Source organism: Scyliorhinus canicula, chromosome 19 (genome assembly GCF_902713615.1).
Source record: "Scyliorhinus canicula chromosome 19, sScyCan1.1, whole genome shotgun sequence".
Lineage (NCBI taxonomy): Eukaryota > Metazoa > Chordata > Chondrichthyes > Carcharhiniformes > Scyliorhinidae > Scyliorhinus > Scyliorhinus canicula.
In genome coordinates, this window is record NC_052164.1 from 19,440,301 (window position 1) to 19,461,516 (window position 21,216).

Consider the following 21,216-nt stretch of genomic DNA (forward strand, 5'->3'; position numbering starts at 1 on the left):
CCTTCTCAACCTTGTCCCTTGTCTGAGGTGTGATGATCGTCAGGTTAAACCACCACCAATCAGCTCTCCCCCTCAAAGGGGAAAGCAGCCTATAGTCATCTGGGACTATGGTGGCCTTACCTTACATCACATAGTGTTGTGGTTTCCTCTGATGCACAAACATGGGTGGTTAAGCATGCCTTTCATTGAATGGGGTGAATTATTACCCCACATCTAATTTCCCCTTTAAGAGCAAAGAACACCATGTTTCAAATCAACGATGTCATCACAATGCTCAGCATTGACTCAATTACCAGCACACTGTGGGTGCTGTGTGTACTGCTGCAGGTAACCAAAGCTTCTTTGGAGGCATCTCCCAAACCCATGACCTCCACCGCCTGAGAGGATAAGGACATCAGACTTATGAGAAAGCCATCACTTTACAATTTCCCCTCCAAGTCACAAACCATCTCTACTTGGAACCATATCGCTGCTCTTTCATCATCGCTGGGCCAGAATCTTGGAATTTCCTCCATAACATTCCCGGCTTGGGTCACTGTCTGTACAGAGCCTTCACATTCTCCCCGTGTCTGTGAGTTTCCTCCGAGTACTCCGGTTTCCTCCCACAAGTCCCAAATGACGTGCAGTTAGGTAATTTGGACATTCTGAATTTCCCCTCAATGTACCCAAACAGGCAGCCGAGTGTGTCGACTAGGGAATTTTCACAGTAACTTCATTGCAGTGTTAATGTAAGCCTACTTGTGACAATAATAAAGATTATTATTATCGCTACACCACATAGACTGCAGTGGTTCAATATGGTGGTTCCCCACCTCCTTCTCACGGCCAATTGGGGAATGGGCATTAAATGTTGGCCTTGCCACCCGTGCCTACATCCCGTAGACGACATTTAAAAAAATGATTGGGATTGGGCAATGCGTAGTGAGGGGAAATCCCACATTTCCCCACACTGTGGCACTGCATGCTGGTGTTGAACCATTTGGCAGTTTCTATCCTTAACGCATCCTTTGTACGTGCACACACAGTAGAATTGTCAAATGATGTCATCTATTTTTACTTCCCATATTTTGGTGCATGTTTTAAATGCCCGTCTTCTTCAAAGCTAATATTTCAGATGTCAGCAAAAAGAAAATTTGTCCCATTCCATACATACAAACTCCAGCCCATCATTTTAAAAAATCTTTCCAAAAAATGTCACAGTCTCTCTTGGCACCTAAAGCCTATTCTTCCAGATGAGTACTTCACAGGGTGTCTTTCACACACTTTTGTGTTAAGTTGGCTTGATTTGCCTTTGACTTAACCCACTCGTTTTAATTGAATTATTTTCCAACTGGTGGCCCCGCCCAGGGTTTTGCATATCTCCGGGAACACAGCACTGATTGGAGACTCTTTCCTCAATGAGGGAAGCTCCCGGCTCCTCGACAAACAGCCCTGAGAAAGCAAAAGGCAGTCCGGGCTGGAGGAGGCAAAAGACTGAGCGCAGCGGAGGGGAGCTGTTCTTGCACTTCGGGGATTTACTGGTTAGAAAGCGGCAGCACATCGCACAGTAGATGAAAAAAGGGACCAGTCACCAGGACCAGGGTCAAACCATGGAGAACCAAACCGCTCGTTGCAAGATTGTCGTGGTTGGGGATTCGCAGTGTGGGAAAACTACTTTATTGCATGTATTTGCCAAGGACTGCTATCCCGAGGTGAATGTTTTTTAAAAATAATTTTTCCACTTAAAATTTGAACAGACCACCTGGTGTGTTGAGCAAGTCACATTTTTGCTACGATCCCGGGTTCGCGTTGCCCTAGAAATAAACACAACGATAAGAGTGGTTTGTATGAAGTTTTGTCTCGGGTCTGTAATTGATTAACCGCGAAACGACACATCTCATTCCAAACATAATCGATTCTCCTGCTCAGAACGATATTCACTTTGAAAAGAATTTCTTAAAGAAAAACCAATCGGGCTTGGGGCTTGTGTGAAAGCTGGTACTGAATTTAGATTAGAATATTTCCTTCTGCGCTCTTTCCCAAACCATCTCCCAGGTGAAGAACACTTCTGTAGTAAGTTTAAAAAAATAATACACTAGCACATTGTTCAATGAACTGTATTCAATCGATTTGCCACTGGTGCCTCATTGTTAAACGTAACAATTATTAAAATGCCTGTATATTTAACACAAGACGTTAGTTCTCACGTTGCGTATTTTTAATTCTAGAGTTATGTTCCCACCGTCTTTGAGAATTACACGGCGAGTTTCGAAATTGAAAAGCAAAGAATCGAATTGAATATGTGGGATACTTCAGGTGAGTTGTGCTGTTTGGGACCCCCTTTTTTGGTGTGGGGGGGGGGTGCTGTTGCTGTGTTTTTGAATGACGGGTCCCCTGGTTTAGTCGCTGAGACACCCCCACCCTCTCCAAACTGTGCGGCAATGCGCAAATCCAATACAACACCTGGAGCCAGCCACTTTTGTGAGCTTGAGCCAATCCGAAGTGCTCAGGTCCAGAGTGAAATGTAACCTCATTTGCTTTGTGACCTCTTGTTTCTGATAATAAGGGGAATCACATCCTGCTTGGGGAGGGAGGGGGCTTTTGCAATGGGAACATGTCCAACCCCCCCCCCCCCCCCCCCCCTTAATCAATTGGACTGTAATGTGCGGTGGGCAGATTGACATGGGGATTGTCACCGCAGATAAACGCCGAGCAGCCAAGAGAGGTCGGATCATTCATTTACAAACACAGAAAATAAACTTTCTGGAAGGTGGCGAGGCTGCTTCAGTTGCACAGACAGCAGCCCAGGCGCGGTCTATCTGGAGCTGGATGGGTCTATTCAGTTTCCACAGCCCAGCTGATATGGAAGGGAATGTGGCAGCCGAGTCTTGTATCGGGGAGGGGAGAGGGTGGAGGGTGACCGATTACTCCTACATCCCTAAAGAAACTCATCTTAAGGACATATCTTATGGGAAACCTGTCCAACCCCTTTTATGTTTGTGAGAAACATGTCCATTGTCATTTATGAAAGTCTCCCCCCACGTCTCTCGCGGACAACGAGTCTGTCAAATGATTTTAGTGACAAAACTTGTAAAAAAAAAAAAAAATTACTTTTTTTTTTGAAGCGACCAATCTTTAGGCTGCGGGGCACTGCACAGATTTCTGATCTTGTAGCAGCAGCAGTCACTGGTGCAGTCTGCTACCTCCCGGCCCTTTTCTGATACTGGTCACATGGAGGCGTTGAAGTGACTGCGAGAAGCTCTTGAACACTTTCCTGTCTGCCTCTTCGCCATGAGAGTGGGGAGCAGAGTGACTGAGATGCGCCCTGTCTCTCTCTCTCTATGGGGAATAGACTTCCTGGTTCTCCTTTTTGAAAGTGAATCTTGCCTGCAACTTTGGTGACAAGATTTCAGAATGGTACCTAAAACGAAAAAGTGCCTCCTTGGATTACGACTTACACTAGCAAGTTTACATTTATTGCCCAGCCCAAAGTTGCTCTGCAAAGCTCATGGTGAGAAGTTACCAGAAGTTTGCTTAAATCTGATAAGCAGATGTTGATTTGGACTGTGCCAACATTTTAACGCTGAATCTTGTATCTCTTCCTGTTATCAGTCATGCGCTATTAATTACTTTCATTTATATAATGTCTTTAACATAGTAAAATATCCAAAGATGCTTCACAGAAGTATTATCAAAGAATATTTGACACTGAGCCATTTAAGGAGACAGTTTGATGGGCGTCTCAAAGCTTGGTCAGTGATTATTTATAAAAACATCTAGAAGGAGCACAGACAGTTAGTTAGAGAGCTGGTGAGGTTTAAGAAGGTATTCCAGAGCTACGGATCTAAGCAGTTGAAAGCACGACCACAAATGATTGAGCAAATAAAATCCGGGATTTGCAAGTGGCTAAGCATTGGAGAAGTTTTCATAGTTTTCATAGAATTTACAGTGCAGAAGGAGGCCATTCGGCCCATCGAGTCTGCACCGCCCAAGCCCACACCTCCACCCTATCTCCGTAACCCAGTAACCCCACTCAACACTAAGGGCAATTTTTGACACTAAGAGCAATTTACCATGGCAAGTGCAGAGATCTTTGGAAGTATGGCCAGAAGCCTATGAAAATGAGGACAAGAATTTTAAAATTGAGTTTCTGCAGGACTGGGAGCCCTGGTGAGGGCGGGGGGAGATGGTGGTCAGAGTAAAAAGAGGTGATTGGTGAATAGGACTTGTGAGTTGTGATATGACAGGACGGCACAGTGGCGCAGTGGTTAGCACTGCCTCACCATGCTGAGGACTGGGGTTCAATCCCGGCTCTGGGTCACTCTCTGTGTGGAGCTTTCGCATTCCCCCCGTGTCTCTGTGGGTCTCACCCCCACGACCCAAAAAGATGTGCAGGGTAGGTGAATTGGCCATGCTAAATTGCCCCTTAATTGGAAAAATAGAATTGGGTACTCTAAATTTATTTTTTAAAAAGGGCGCACGGTGTCACTGTGGTTAGCACATCTGCCACTGAGTTCCAGGGACCCGGGTTCAATTCCGGCCTTGGGTGACTGTGTGGAGTTTGCACTTTCTCCCCATGTCTGCATGGGTTTCCTCTGGTTGCTCTCGTTTCCTCGCACAGTCCAAAGATGTGCAGGTTTACCCTCGGTGTCCAAAACTTAGGTGGGGTCATTGGGTTATGGGCATCGGGTGGAGGCATGGGCTTAAGTAGGGTGCTCTTTCCAAGGGTCAGTGCAGACTCGATGGGCCAAATGGCCTCCTTCTGCACTGTAAATTCTATGAACAGCAGAGTTATAGATGGCCTGTAGTCTATTTGGGTGGAAATGGGGAGCTTGGCCAGGAAAACCTTTGAATATTCAAGCCTTAAGGCATGGCTGAGGGTTTCAGTGGCCAATCAGCTGAGGCAGGCGCAGATTCAGGAGACGTTATAGAGGTCAATGTTTGTTTTTTTTTGTTTTGCATCCTATAAGTTGATGCTGTGCAAGAGTTTTGTTGGTAGTAGTTATCTATTAAACCATAGTGTTGTTGTTTTAATGTATTTGTGCTTTGATAATAACATGAGATATTCAGGCTGATTGGCAACTCTTTCAAGGCCCAATTTGGACCACAACACTAACTTTATGTCCCTTTACTCCCTGCTGAGGTAGATGGGGAGTTTTGATTTGATTATAAAGTGCCTACTTTAGGTGTTGATTCCACGTTGAACTAAATCACGTTATCTTCAGATGAATAAATGGAGGTGATCTGATGGATTGGTCATATATTCACATGGTTAAAATTAAATGGGCTACATTGTTTAACTTTAGGTGTGGTGCCCACCCTGCCCCACACATTGTTACTTGAATTGAACATTCTGAATTCTCCCTCAGTGTACCCGAACAGGCGCCGGAGTGTGGTGACTATGGGTTTTTCACAGTAACTTTATTGCCATGTTAATGTAAGCCTACTTGTGACAATGATAAAGATTATTATTAAATGAAAGAAAGTGGCACTGGCAGAAAAGTTGGGTGTGCGTCTGTTCCTGAACGCAATCCTCCCCCTGTGAATTCTGAACTTTGGTGTCACCTATCGGGGATTTATTCATTTAATTTGTCGCTTCTCCTGATGCTTTCAACCTTGAGGATGCCTCGCATTGTGGACATTGACCCTTCACTGTGGATTCTCAATAAATGATTCCGAAAGGCTATTCTTTCTAAATTTAAGGGTGGGCGGGGAGGGGGGTGCAGGGGAAACTATTGCATTATGTCTGGTGGCAGAGTCAGTATATCAGCTGATTCCTACAGTGAAAACATCATTCCTTACAGATTACAATAGTTCCTTTTAAAATTATAATTGCATTCCATGTTTGCATCAAGGGCTATTTTTATTCAGTGTGAGTTAGTGAATGCACTTCTCCTCCAGTGGCTGCTATTTCGAGAGTCCTTGTAAAAAGGAACGTGCAATCAGTGCTGTTGAACAGGAATTGGGACCCAGCAGAGGTCTCTTCCAGTCTCTCGGCTGTCCCTTTCATGGCTCTTTCCCATGTGGAGTATTGTCTGAAGCTACAATGAGCCTTTCCAAAGCCAAATTCCTGAATCAATAGCCTAAAGAGAGCTTGAAACCATTACTTTCGCCATGAGGATCATCTTTCATGTTTAAAGAGCCCAATATGTGTTACACTGAATGGGAAGATTGCACTTCCCATGTTCTGCTTCTCTGTCTCTGAGGATTTTATTTTCAGGAGCTATGAACTGCAAGGATTTGTATTGATTTACTTGGATTCGGTGACCATAAAATTTGTTCGATCTTAAGAGGGGAAATACTATGTTACCCAATCATGCCTAATAGGGCACGTTGGGGCAGTTATAATTGATTTATAACGCAAGGTTCCAATTAAATGTAATAGATTTATAAAGGGACTTTGCATGCTTTTATTTTCAATAGTAGCCTTCAGTTAAACCAATTACATCTAGATGTTGTACCTCTTTCTGCCACAGTCAGTTTTTGGTATCATTTAACAGCAACATATCAGTTTCCGAGTTTTCTTTTCTTCAAAAAAAAGTTAAATAATTGAAATAATAATCCGATTAAAGTTTCAAGGGAAAATAATGAAGAATCCAGTAATTCTAGCTCTTGACTTCAAGATAGGACATGGTTTTGTTTCTGAACGTCTTTGATAAACTGAAATAAAAGCAGAAATGGACAGCTGGACATTGAAAGGAGAAAAGTGGGTTAGTTCTGGCTGAGAATCTCCGACCTATATCCTGAACTGTCATTTTTCCTTTCAGCTGATGAAATTATTGTGAATTTCGAGCATCTTTTATTTTTATTACACTTGTACTTTGTGGTGGGTATCGACAAAAGCACTCGATAACCATTGGCTTTCAATACAATGAATACTGTGCAATAAAAGCAAAACACTGGATGCTGAAACAAAAATAGAAAATGCTGGAAAATCCCAGCAAGTCTGGCAGCATCTGGGGAGAGAGAAAATAGAGTTAACATTTTGAGTCCATATATGATTCCTTAATTTGCTATTATATGCTTGGCCACATACAATTCCAGAATGATTTAAAATAAATTATGGGTTATGAGTTGCAAGGGCTTTTATTTTATTTTTTTAAATATAAATTTAGAGTACCTAATTCATTTTTCTTTCCAATTAAGGGGCAATTTAGCGTGGCCAATCCACATAACCTGCACATCTTTGGGTTGTGGGGACATGCAGACACTGGGAGAATGTGCAAACTCCACACAGATAGTGACCCGGGGCCAGGATCGAATCGGGGTCCTCAGCGCCGTAGGCAGCAGTGCTAACCACTATGCAGCTGTGCCACCCCCTTGTCTTTTATTTTAAATGGATTTCTGCATAACTATTTCTTGAATCTTTATGCATTGTGCTGAATCAAGTCTAACTTTGCATTTCAGGAGTACCTTTCTTTTTAATAACAAAAAGGCTGAGCTGAGTGGCAGGGTGGCACAATGGTTAGAATGCTGCCTCGCGGCACCAAGGGCCCAGGTTTAATCCCCCCAGGGTCACTGGCTGTGTGGAGTTTGCATATTCTCCCTGTGTCTGTGTGGGTCTCACCCCCACAACCCAAAAAGCTGTGCAGGGATTGGCCACGCTAAAATCGCCCCTTAATTGGGGGAAAAAAAGAATTGGGTACTCTAAATTTAAGAAAAAGCTGAGCAAAACATGTTAAGCCAAAAATGTGGCACTGTAAGTTTGAAGTTCCACAAGGGGATTTGGAAGAGAATGGTTTGAGTTGTGCCTTTTTATAAAACATGCAAATAATTGAACTTCCCCTGTTCCCCCCCCCCCCCCCCCCCCCCCTCTGTAAATGAGCAGAATATCTTGGAATAGGCCCTTGTCCCCTCACAGAAGTCTGTAGTGTGGGAACCTGTGGTTCCTGATAACAAATTCCCTCCCCCCTTCAGCAAGAGTGCTTGAGGAATGTTGATGAGATTTGGTACATGAATAGACTAGGGTTTTATCCTGACCCCTTGCTGGTTCCCAGAGATATAGGCGCCCATGTGGATAGAAAAGTCATTGACCACAGATGCTATTAAATATGATGTTAATTTTGGTTGCATTTCTCCTAACTTGTATTGTAATTTTAATCGAAAACAATAGTTTTATTTCAAAAATCCAAAATAATATTGTAGTTTATTTGAAATTAGTGTTAATTTAAATTTTTTAAAAATGTATCCAATTAATTTTTTCCAATTAAGGGGCAATTTTATGTGGCCAATCCGCCTACCCTGCACATCTTTTGGGTTGTGGGGGCAAAACCCATGCAAACACGGGAGAATGTGCATACTGCACACGGACAGTGACCCAGAGCTAGGATCAAACCTGGGACCTCGGCGCCGTGAGGCAGCAGTGCTACTGACTGTGCCACCATGCTGCCCACATCAGTGTTAAACTTGAAAAGGTTTTGCGAAAGGAACAGACATCTTGAGCTGCAGTAACTTATCTAGGCACTGGATGAGCTTTCGTTTTACTAATTCCTGTTTATCGTAATCAATAGTTTTTAAAATTAAATTTCTAATGTGAAGTTCGAGTAAGTTTTCACATAAGAATGAAATGATGTCTTGGTTTGAACAAAGACCCAATCTTTAGTCATATGCCCATTAAGTTTGCAACATTAAATCTGTTTGGCTGTAAGAGAGGAAAACAGGACCCGAGAGTCATGTTTGATTCTGGGTCTGTGCAGTTAGCTGGTGTTAGCCAGAATTGAATCAGGAGCATTGCAACTGGCCTCGGGGCTCTTTCTCCGAATCACACTGCAGCAACCTTGCTGGAAAGTGTGTGGATGTTAGGCAGGCTTGAGGATATTTGCATTCTCAGCTTGTGCATGAATAATATAATTCATCAAAATACCAGAGATTTGCCAGAGCTCTTGGAATCAAATTTCAGTGTATTCATTGTTTAAAAGAAAGGAGAAAGTGGAGGAAGCAAATGATGCCCCAGAGTGGCAAACACAATTATTTCAGTATTTAGACTTTTTAACACAACAACATTTTACATGAGCTATGAAAAGCATTTCTTTTACATGTGTTGTTGGGCAGAATCTTGCTGAGGTCTTGGGAATGGGTGGGGGAGGACTCACCTGCTGGCTTGAGATCCAGCAAGAGACCCATGTTGCCTCTTTTTGAGAAGGTCCACCGTGTCACAAGCCAGCCAGGCAGTGGCAAGAGGCAGCTGCGGGCCTTCCCATGGAATCAAGATCCCAGTTGTAGATGCCTGTCCTACCGAGAGCTATCAGCCACAGGAGCTGACCGTTCTTGTGCTCACAAGGGCCATTGGGAGGCGGTAGCTGTCACTGGAAGGACAAGCAATGGAATCCCAGGACCCAGAGTGAACTCGGCCACAGGTACGAAATGTGGAGGCGGGTTTCACAGGGTGGGGGTTGCTGGGAAGGGGGGTGGGTGTAGGCGGTCAGCATCATGGGCCGGGGTGGTTCCCAGCAGGCCCTGACCTTCCTCAAATTGACTGTCTGACTGGGGAACTTGACAAAATGCTTCTGATTGAGGCCCCCAACCCAGAGGTGACAAGCTGCCCACACAATTTTGCATGTTGTGCATGGCGACAGGCCCATCTCCCACTGGGTTAATATCAGAAGTGCAAGGCATAGGGCGGCATGTGGCGCAGTGGATAGCACTGGGACTGCGGCGCTGAAGACCCGTGTTTGAATCTCGGCCCTGGGTCACTGTCCGTGTGGAATTTGCACATTCTCCCCATGTCTGCGCGGGTTTCACCCCCACAACCCAAAGATGTGCAGGTTAGGTGGATTGGCCATGCTAAATTGCCCCTTAATTGAAAAAAAAATAATTGGGTATTCATGAAGCCCTTGTGATTGTTTATTAGCCACTTAAGGGCCTCAGTAGATGGCGGGGTTGGAAGGGTGACCAAGAGCCTTCCTACCCAGAACTTATTTCTGGTGGAGGAGGGAAGGTAGTGGATTTCAAGCACGCCATTATTCCGTTTAATTACATGCCCATCCAACTGCCAAGTTCTCCATTAGCGAGAGCACAAGATGCTGTCCATTATTTCAATGGTCCAAGGGGCAGCACGGTGGCGCAGTGGTTAGCACTGCTGCCTCATGATGCCAAAGACCTGGGTTTGATCCTGGTCCCGGGTGACTGCCCATGTGGAGTTTGCACATTCTTCCCGTGTCTGCATGGGTCTCACCCCCACAACCCAGAGATTTGCAGGGTAGGTGGATTGGCCACGCTAAATTGCCTCTTCATTAAAAAAAAATATTGACTATTCTAAATTGGGGGGGGAAAAAATAATTTCAATGTTCCAGTCACCAAGTTATTTATTTTTTTCCTATCTGGGTTTCACTGGACAATACAGTCCAGATGGCCTTATGGTTTCCAAGGCTGCAAATGCTGCTTATCAGCCCTCCAGACATGATTACTTGTCCCCACTTTTCCCTGAGGGCCAGTGTCTTGGTTGTCTCAAGGCTGAAATTGAGAATTCGCTGGGGAAATTGTATCTGATGCCCTTCACTCTGTGCAAGCACATTACTCAGTTCCTTCCACCCATGGGATTATCACAGGCTGCTAATGTATCTCAACAATTTCTTAGAATACAAGGAAATGCTAAAACGTCTGTGAGGCCATAAAAATGGTAGTATTTATATTGTTTTTTTGTTCTGCTGTCTTCTTTTCACCCATCACAAGACTGACCGTGGTCCTGAAAAGTTGATTATAAACTGCACCGAGAGTCAATTGGGCATTAATCAGTTAGTTACACTAATAGTCAAGAGGATGATACGTGTGGGGATGGGGGTGGGGGGGGGGGGGGGTGGAGGCAAGGGCAACTTGATGTGAAGGTGCTGCAACTGCTTCATTAAAGTATTTATGTAAATGAGTTCCTCTGTTATCCCTGGAGTACAGGCGGTTATTTAGTTAATGCCAAACAAGGGTTCCATGGCCTAATCCTGCCAGGACAAAGTCTGTCACTTCCCCCCCCCCCCCCCCCCCCCTTCATAAACTAAACTAACTCTCACATGATTCCAACACAGTTCCATTCTGAGCTGGCTGTATAAATAGAACTTTGCAGGCCCATAAAGATTGAATTCTATTATTAATACCCCCCCCACCCCCCCATCGCCACTTATTTGAACTTGTTCCATAGGTTTGAATGAAATTTTCACCTTTCAGGCAGCCAGGCTGCCAAAACTGAGTGTGAACAGCCCGTTCTCCTGGATTCCGGGCCAAAGCTGCTTGTCAGCTTGAGAACTTGCAAAGGTTGCGACCCCTTGATCCCTCTGTGCCCTGCCTCCCTCTGAGGTCAGATGACAGGCCAAGACTCTGGCCTCTTGATTAGCAAAGCCTATTAATTGATCAATGGACCGGAACGCAGATTAATAAAGTGGAACCAAATCCGAGAACAATAACTGGATTAATACTGCACAGGAAGCCGTACAAGCTATTTTGCCCCACGCACAATCAATACTTCATTTACTGCACAAGGATTGTATTGTCTTTTAATAAATTATAAGGCTGATGGCAAAGCCTAATGATACTCGTGTCAATTTAAACAGCAATGCTCCTCCAAACTCTGACCCAAACAGGAAATGTCACTCGGACAATACAACCTCTATTATGATTCTGGTTGGACCAATGGAGTTTCCGCTGGCCTCATTATTTTCAAATGGAGTTGGAAAGTCCTCTGGGCATTCCGTGTCTCTCTCAAATCGCAGAGTGTTGAAGCTTGTCCCTGTCAGATTGAAAGCAACAGATCAAGAATCTCCGTAGTTCACTGTAGAAATGACTGCTGGCAATATTAGCGGATGAATGCTTAGCATATTTGCATAACATTCCTCTGTATCATATTTTAGTATTGTATTAACTTGTACAAACAGATTGATGAATATTAACATGTGTGAAGTGTCTGGATACTAATGTGGCTCACATTCATTTCCAGCCTGATGTGTAACAATTTTATTGTATTTGGGATGATGTTTATATTGCTAAAAATGCCATACAGATAAAACCTTGATAAAGATATTTACAGCGGCAATGCAATCCGGAGGCTTCTTATCCCAATGTAAAAGGCTAACTCGAGAGAGTACATGAGCCGGTTTGCTACTCCCATTTTCTAACCATTTGTAATCATAGGTGTTGGGCGGAGGGAAGGGAACCTTCAAAGTTTCCCCTTTCTTTGAAAAGAGGCCCAATTTAAAATAGAAATGGGTAGAAAAGAAGGAAACAACACATGCTGGAAACCTGAAATAAGAACAGAAAACACTGTAAATGCTCAGCAGGTTCGTAAGCATCTGAAAGTGAAAGAGAAATGATAGGTTTGTTTTTTATTTTTTCCAATTAAGGGACAATTTAGAGTGGCCAATCTACCTATCCTGCACATCTTTGGGTTGTGGGGGTGAAACCCACGCAGACACGGGGAGAATGTGCAAACTCCACACGGACAGTGACCCAGGGCCGGGATTTGAACCCGGGTCCTCAGCGCCATAGGCAGCAATGCTAACCGCTGTGCCACCGTGCTGCCCCGAGAAATGATAGATTAATGCTTGCAATGGAATCTGATCTGCTTTTTCAGGTGCTAGTTCTTGACTGACTGGTTGTATGTTTATTTTTTTAATATTTCCAATTAAGGGGCAATTTAGCGTGGCCAATCCATCTACCCTGCACATCTTTTGGGCTGTGGGGGTGAGACCCAAGCAGAAATTGGGAGAATGTGCAAACTCCACATGGACAGTGACCCGAGGTCGAGATTGAACCTGGGTCCCTGGCGCTGAGGCAGCAGTGCTAACCACTGCACCACCGTGCCGCCTTTGGCTGTATGTTTATAACACCTTGTGACTTGTTTTAAAATTCAAAGCGCTCAATTCTGAACTTTCTAATTCTCTCTCACTGTTCCTCCTGCCCCAGGTTTTGTTGCTTTAATGTTTGCAACGTGTTCAAAAGGGGAGGAAGGATATTCTCAGTGTGTTGCTGTTGAATGTACCGTTTTATTGATTTACAGTTTTTTTGCAGACACATCTTGTGATCGAAAGAAACTTGAGCATGTAAATTAAGTGCAAACTTCCTCCAACAAAATTGGATGTTTTGCTTCAGGATTTTGCACAAACCCTCATTCCTAGGGGTGTTAGACTGTTTTTAGATTTAAAAAATGAGGGATTCTGTTCCGCCAATGGCAGGCAGCTCTTTCCACCTTGTGTTGGGATCAGCTGTAGTGAGAAATGCACTAAGCAGCCTTCTGCATCTGTCGCTGTGTAATGTGCTGCCTGGGAACTGGGGTGTGAACTACAGGTGGGCCGGAAGGGGCAGCTGCAGGGAAGTGTGCTAAACCTGGCCCCACTCATTGTGCTCGTCCTAGTGGGCTATTGAGCACTACTCCCCAGCAAGTTAATTGGAAGGGATTGTATCACAAACCAAATCAAATGAAAGCCTAAAGTTCCCTCGAGTAAAACAAACAAAAAATGTAAAATTGTCTAATCACTCTTGCTGTAAAAAAAAAAGACTTTCCATTAGAGCACATCAATTGCATTTTGGTTTGATTTGTAAAATATTATTTCCCATTCCAAAGTCAAGAGCTTTTCATCATTGATAATGTGTCGCAGAGAAGGTGAGGGGGGGGAATAAATATTAATATTCCCAGTGCATATCTTGCTTATCTGAACTATTTTGCCATTGTTCTATAATCCCATTCAATGCATTTCAAATCCACAAATAACATTTTATGACTAAGCAAAATAAGAATACAAAGGGGGGAGGGGGGCGATATACCGTAACATTAGGTAGCTTTCCTTGAAGAATAACAGCAGGAACATCTACTTGGATGACTTAATGAACCACGGAAGTGATTGAAATACTTTTGACTTCACTTTAGATCCCTCCTTTACTTCTCTTCACACTGTTACCTTCCAAGCAGTAGAAGAGACTGTACATATCACCATAATATAGAGTACCTATGATTGTCAGTACATATTTTTTTTTTTTTTTTTTCTTTTTTTTTTAAATTTAGATTACCCAATTATTTTTTCCAATTAAGGGGCAATTTAGTGTGGCCAATCCACCTACTCTGCACATTTTTGGGTTGTGGGGGCGAAACCCACACAGACACGGGGAGAATGTGCAAACTCCACACGGACAGTGACCCAGAGTCGGGATCGAACCTGGGACCTCAGCGCCGTGAGGCAGCTGTGCTAACCACTAGGCCACCGTGCTGCCCTGTCAGTACATATTTAAATGTTGCCACAGTCGCAGAAGACTGCTTAGGCTGCTCTCCCCTATGAGAGAGAGGTGACTGGTGGTGATTTAACCTGAGGATCACCATACCACAGGTAAGGGACAAGGTTGAGAATAAGGCGGGGCCTTCCTGAATAACCTTGGCCGATATGGGAATTGAACCTGTTATTGGCGTCGCTGTGCATCATGAACCAGCTATCCAATCAACTGAGTTGTCCAACCCCCTTCAGTAATATATTGCTATTTTTTAAAAAAAAAATCATTTATGGGACTTGGGCAGTGGAGGTTAGGCTACACCCCTGGTTGCCCTTCAGAAGGTGGTGGTGAGTTGCCTTATTGAACCTCACCCACAGTGCCATTAATGAGGGAGTTTGGCCCAGCAACAGAGAAGGAACGGCGATATATTTCCAAGTCGGGTTGGTGAGTGACTTGGAGGGGAACCTTCAGGTGGTGGGGTTCCCAGATATCTGCTGCTCTTATCCTTCTAGACGGTAGTGGTCATGGGTGTGGAAGGTGCCGCTTAAGGAAACTTGGCGAGTTCCTGCAGTGCGTCTTGTAGATGATGTACATGGCTGCCACTGTTTGTCGGTGGTGGAAGGATTGTGGAAGGGGTAGCAATCAAGCGGGCTGCTTTATCCGGATGGTGTCGTGCTTCTTGAATGTTGTTGGAGCTGCACTCATCCAGGCAAGTGGAGAGTATTCCTGTAATAATTCACAGGATGCAGGAGTCCCGTCACCACACCAATATTTATTGCCAATAACTAGATACAAGAGCAGCTCCAAACAGTGCTGCTGGCATTCCAGTCAACTTAAGACTGCTCACAAAGCCTACACAGGTGCTTATATGGGCCCCCTCAATGAGCTATCATTGAGGGAGCTCATACTCCAATTGGCCAACCAATAATGCTAATTGGAGGTCATTACAATTCCATTACACTCCTGATTGCGCCTTGTAGATGGTGGACTGATTTTTAATTTGCGCGGGTTGGGGGGGGGGGGGGGGGGGAAGGAGAGGTGTCAGGAGATGGGTTACTCTCCATAGGATTTCTAGCTTTTGACCTGCCCTGGTAACCACAGTATTAATATCGCTAGCCAAGTTCCATTTCAGATCAATGGTAACCCCCAGGATGTTGATTGTGGGTGATTTGACGATGGTAATGCCATTGAATGTCAAGGGGTGATGGTTAGATCCTCTCTTGTAGGAGATGGAGATTTGGGCACTACTGTGGCACAAATGTAACTTTCTGCTTGTCAGCCCAAGCCTGGATATCGTCCGGGTCTTGCTGAATTTTGACATGGACTGCTTCATTATCTGAGGAGTCGCGAATGATGTTAAACATTGTGCAGTCATCTGCTAAAATTCCCACTTCCGACTTTATGATGGACGGCAGGTCATTGATGAAGTTGGGCCTAGGACACTACCCCAAGGAACTCCTGCAGTGATGTCCTGGAGCTGAGATGATTGACCTCCAGCCACCACAACCATCATCTTGTAAGCCAGATATAACCAGCAGAGAGATTTCTCCTTGATTCCCATTGACTCCAGTTATGCTAGAGCTCCTTGATGCCATACTCTGTCAAATGTTGCTTTGATGTCAAGGGCAATCACTCACCTCACCTCTGGCATTCAACTCTTTAGTCCATGTTTGAACCAAGGCTATAATGAGGTCATGAGCTGAGTGACCCTGGCGGAACCCAAACTGAGCAGGTTATTGCTGATAACTGCCGCTTGATAGCACTGTTGATGACCCATTCCACCACTGTGCTGATGATGGAGAGTAGACTGGGCAGTAACTGGCTGGGTTGAATTTGCCCTGTTTCCTATGTACAGGCCACAAAGAACAAGAACAAAGAAAAATTACAGCACAGGAACAGGCCCTTCAGCCCTCCAAGCCTGCGCCAATCCAGATCCTTTATCTAAAACTCGCTTATTTTCTAAGGACCTGTATCCCTCTGCTCCCTGCCCATTCATGCATCTGTCTAGATACATCTTAAATGATGCTATCGTACCCGCCTCTACCACTTCTGCCGGCAATGTGTTCCAGGCACCCACCACCTTCTGCCTAAAGAATTTTCCACGCATATCTTCCTTAAATGTTTCCCCTCACACCTTGAACTCGTGACCCCTAGTAATTGAGTCCCCCACTCTGGGGGAAAAAGCTTGTTGCTATCCACCCTGTCTATACCTCTCATGATTTTGTAGACCTCAATGTGGTCCCCCCCTCAACCTCCGTCTTTCTAATGAAAATAATCCTAATCTACTCAACCTCTCTTCATAACTAGCACCCTCCATACCAGGCAACATCCTGGTGAACCTCCTCTGCACTTTCTCCAAAGCATCCACATCCTTTTGGTAATGTGGCGACCAGAACTGTACGCAGTATTTCAAATGTGGCCAAACCAAAGTCTTATACAACTGTAACATGGCCTGCCAACTCTTGTACTCAATACCCCTTCTGATGAAGGAAAGCATGCCCTATGCCTTCTTGACCACTCTTTAGATCCGCCAATCTTAGTGTCATCTGCAAACTTGCTAATCAGACCACCTGTACCTTCCTCCAAATCATTTATGTATATCACAAACAACAGTGGTCCGAGCACAGATCCCTGTGGAACACCACTAGTCACCCTTCTCCATTTTGAGACACTCCCTTCCACTACTACCCTCTGTCTCCTGTTGCCAGCCAGTTCTTTATCCATCTAGCTAGTACACCCTGGAGCCTATGAGACTTCACTTTCTCCATCAGCCTACCATGGAGAACCTTATCAAATGCCTTACTGAAGTCCATGTATATGACATCTACAGCCCTTCCCTCATCAATCAATTTTGTCACTTCCTCAAAGAATTCTATTAAGTTGGTAAGACATGACCTTCCCTGCACAAAACCATGCTGCCTATCACTGATAAGCCCATTTTCTTCCAAATGGGAATAGATCCTATCCCTCAGTATCTTCTCCAGCAGCTTCTGACATCTGGCTCACCGGTCTATAATTACCTGGATTATCCCTGCTGCCCTTCTTGAACAAGGGGACAACATTAGCAATTCTCCAGTTCTCCGGTACCTCACCCGTGTTCAAGGATGCTGCAAAGATATCTGTTAAGGCCCCAGCTATTTCCTCTCTCACTTCCCTCAGTAACCTGGGATAGATCCCATCCAGACCTGGGGACTTGTCCACCTTAATGCCTTTTAGAATACCCAACACATCCTCCCTCCTTATGCTGACTTGACCTAGAGTAATCAAACATTGGTCCCTAACCTCAACATCCGTCATGTCCCTCTCCTCGGTGAATACCGATGCAAAATACTCGTTAAGAATCTCACCCATTTTCTCTGACTCCACGCATAACTTTCCTCCTTTGTCCTTGAGTGGGCCAACCCTTTCTCTAGTTACCCTCTTGCTCCTTATATATGAATAAAAGGCTTTGGAATTTTCCTTAACCCTGTTTGCTAAAGATATTTCATGACCCCTTCTAACCCTCTTGACTCCTCGTTTCAGATTGGTCCTACATTCCCGATATTCTAGTCTCACAATTTCACCTGTCACCCATGATTCCCTAATCTTGCCATTTCTATCCCTTATTTTCACAGGGACATGTCTGTCCTGCACACTAATCAACCTCTCTTTAAAAGCCTCCCACATATCAAATGTGATTTTATCTTCAAACAGCTGCTCCCAATCCAGACTCGGGCAATTTCCCACATTGCTGGGTAGATGCCAGTGTTGTAGCTGTACTGGAACATCTTGGTGAAATGGAGAGAAATTCGATCAGATTGCTGTCACAACCTCCTTCTCTTTATTCTGGACCTGATCCCCACCAAAGTCTACTTCTGAGTGAAGTAACATTGAGTTAATTCGAGCAACAAAAACCTTCTGTAAACAGGCTGATTCTCTTGACACTTTTAGATTCGAATTAGCAAGAACTGAAAATGTGCAGCAGTAGTCCTCGTTCAAGTCATGTAGAGTTTGTAAATGTGGAGTGACTATCCTAATTGTGGATTCTGGATTGAGAGACAGTTAGCAGTATGGGTACTTGCTTCAGGCTGATATCAATGGGTCAAGATGAATCTGTCATTTTCAGTTCACAGTAAAACACTCAAATACTGCCAACTTCCAGCATGTAAACTGACACTGAGCAGTAGAAAATGTCAAATATTGTGTTACGTATCGTTGGGTACAGTAGTGCGGTTATGTTCCTGGGCTAGTGAACTGGAGGCCTGGCCTAACAATCAATCAAATGGTTACAGTACAGAAGGAGGCCATTTGGCCTTGTGTGGGCTTTTGACCTTTACTCACCATGTCCTGCTGCCCCTGTCTACTCCTTCCAGCCTCACCAATCGTTTCAATTCAGATAACTATCCAATTCCTGCTTGAAGCTCACCAATGAATTTGCCTCGGCCTCACTCTTGGGGCAGTGTATTCCAGATTCGAACCACTCGCTGTGCAAAAGCAAACGTTCTTCCTCCAATGCCTTTTGGCCTTAAAGCCGCGTCCTCTGGATCTCTACCCTGGAAAAATAAGTGTGTAATAAATCCAGGAGGAGGGCAGCACGGTGGGGCAGTGGTTAGCCCTGCTCCCTCACAGCGCCGAGGTCCCAGGTTCGATCCCGGCTTTGGGTCACTGTCTGTGTGGAGTTTGCACATTCTCCCCGTGTTTGCGTGGGTTTTGCCCCCACAACCCAAAGATGTGCAGGTTAGGTGCATTGACCACGCTAAATTGCTCCATAATTGGAGAAAATGAATTGGGTACTCTAAATTAATAATAATTCCAGGAGGGGCAAAGTGAAAGCCAAATGGTTTATTTGAAACTAAAAATAAAGCCGTTACCATGGCACACAGAACACACATCCCAGCCTTGAACGATCGGGAACTGGGAGCTACATTTAAAGGTCACTCTAATGAGCCCCAGCTGGGTGGTCCGCCCTCTCCCCAGGGAAACATGCATTCTATGCAACCCACTGGGAGATCGGTGATCCAGCAAATTTTACTCCCTGTAACCGTGATGCTCTGAAGTTATGTAGCTCAGCGCCGTTCAATGGTATATTTTCCCGGGCAGCATGGTGGTGCAGTGGTTAGCACTGCTGCCTTCAGCGCTGGGGACCCAGGTCCGATCCCGGCCCCGGGTCAATGTCTATGTGGAATTTGCACATTCTCCCCGTGTCTGCGTGGGTTTCACCCCCACAACCCAAAATAATGTGCAGGTTAGGTGGACTGGCTAGCCTAAATTGCCCCTCAATTGGAAAAAAATAATTGGATACTCTTTGAAGTTTGAAAAAAAATGTTATTTTCCTAACATATCACTAAGCTACATGCACTTAAGCTAAAAAATGCTGTACTGAAAATTTAGAATACTTTAATACCCCTGTATACCATGAGAATGCAATAGACAATTAACTGTAAATTTTGTTCACTGGACTAACCATTGGGAATTTTGATACCAATTGGATGAAGAATTAATCCTCAATGTTTGTGCTATCTGATTGTTTAGGGCATTTGGAACATTACCACATTCATACAGCCTCTTTGGAGTAGGAAAAAAGTGTTAGAAATTGTCTTCCTTCCTATTGAAAACAGTCTGTTCAGAAAATGATTGATTCCTCATTTCCCAAGCTCACAGACATTAAAAATCAATAAAGAAATCGTAATGAAGCAGGGCCATATACTATTTTTTTCTTTCACGTGATCCCATTTGTTATTTTAATTAACAAATGAGAAGTTGATAACCCATTCAGTGACTTGTGTGTTGTGCTGAATATTCAGTTTCCCTAAATCAGGAGTCAAAAGATGGGCCTAAAACTGGAGCTGTAGGGCGCAATTTAATGGCCATGATGTGTCCGAAAAGCTCACTGCGGTGCATTGTGGGCGATAAAAGCTGGGAGAGCCCTTTCCCCAGATCGACAATGCCTCGCGATATCTAACACAAACTCGTTGCAGTGTAAATCCTGCCCAGTGTGGGTGGGATCGCTTTTTAGCAAATCTGCACATCAGAGCGAGACAGCTCGTCTCACTTTAGTGTGCAGATTCTGAAGTTACCCGAGGCATGTGATCTATCTCCTTTGCCTCAGGCATTGGGCAAGCGCTGTTCACTACTGGTCTCCACAAACAGAAAAACAGGGACCAGATGGAATGGGTAGGCCCCCAGGTGCATGCCCTTTGGGCAGGGTGGCACCCTGGCAGTGCCACCTGGGTGCCAGCCTGGCACTGCCAAGGTGCCCTAGTGGCATTGTCAGCTGATGTGGGCATTGCCAGGTTGGCACTGCCAAAGTGCCAAGCTGGCAATTTTGTGTGTGGGTATGATCAGGCTGGCATCTACTGTGTGTGTGGGGGGGGGGGGGGGGGGGGGCTGCCTGGGGATCCTTGCATTGGGGCATGTTTTGGGGTGTGTGGTTAGGATTGTCACTTTGGGGGCCTCAGATTTGGATGCCATTTTTAAAAAGTATCCCGATCTCTCGCCAGACTGAGGAGTTCCGGCGCGAGTGGGGCTATGTGTGGCCTGTGCTGCGTGTTCCCGGTTCAGGCCCCTTATCAAACGTGAGTCGCGTTTTATAGCCTTTCTGTTTCTCAGCGCTATTAAGCCCTAAACGCGCTTGTTATGAGACTTTGTTCCCATTTAGTTCATTTGTGTCCGTCCCTTTTTCTGGTAAAAGTGTGGGTGTTTGGGGTGTATCATTAAGGTTTTGTTGCATTCATGGATCTGCTTTATTTTGCCCCTGCATTTGTTTGAAGAGCACCAAGTGCTGAGAAATTGAATGGATGAAGTGACTCTTGGCTCACTGGCAATGTACAACATGGAGCTTTTGTCACCTTCAAACACATCCAAGGGATGCTAACCTTTACTCTGTGCACCTTCCGAACCCAGAGGTGTTAATGTGAGCAAGAAATGTCAGACAACTAAATAACCTCTTCAGGAAACAACTGCTGGGCCTCACGAGCTAATTAAATGGTTAACCGTACTGTGTGGTGTGCAGTTTCTGAACTGTGGAGAGAGGGCAGCGAGTTTGAAGCAGCATTTAAGGATCGGCTTCTGTACATC

The 21,216-nt window shown here is 44.7% G+C and overlaps 1 protein-coding gene across 1 annotated transcript in view; it reads left to right on the forward strand.

Annotated features, from left to right (window-relative positions):
- Positions 1-1,392: 1,392 nt before the first annotated feature.
- The window catches only part of LOC119953921 (rho-related GTP-binding protein RhoN-like), a 72,838-nt gene continuing 53,014 nt past the window's right edge, over positions 1,393-21,216 (forward strand). Inside the window, exons 1-2 of the mRNA XM_038778592.1 lie at positions 1,393-1,691; positions 2,208-2,295. Of these exons, the coding sequence (XP_038634520.1) occupies positions 1,551-1,691; positions 2,208-2,295 (229 nt within the window). The 5' untranslated portion in view covers positions 1,393-1,550. The remainder of the gene's footprint in view (positions 1,692-2,207; positions 2,296-21,216) is intronic.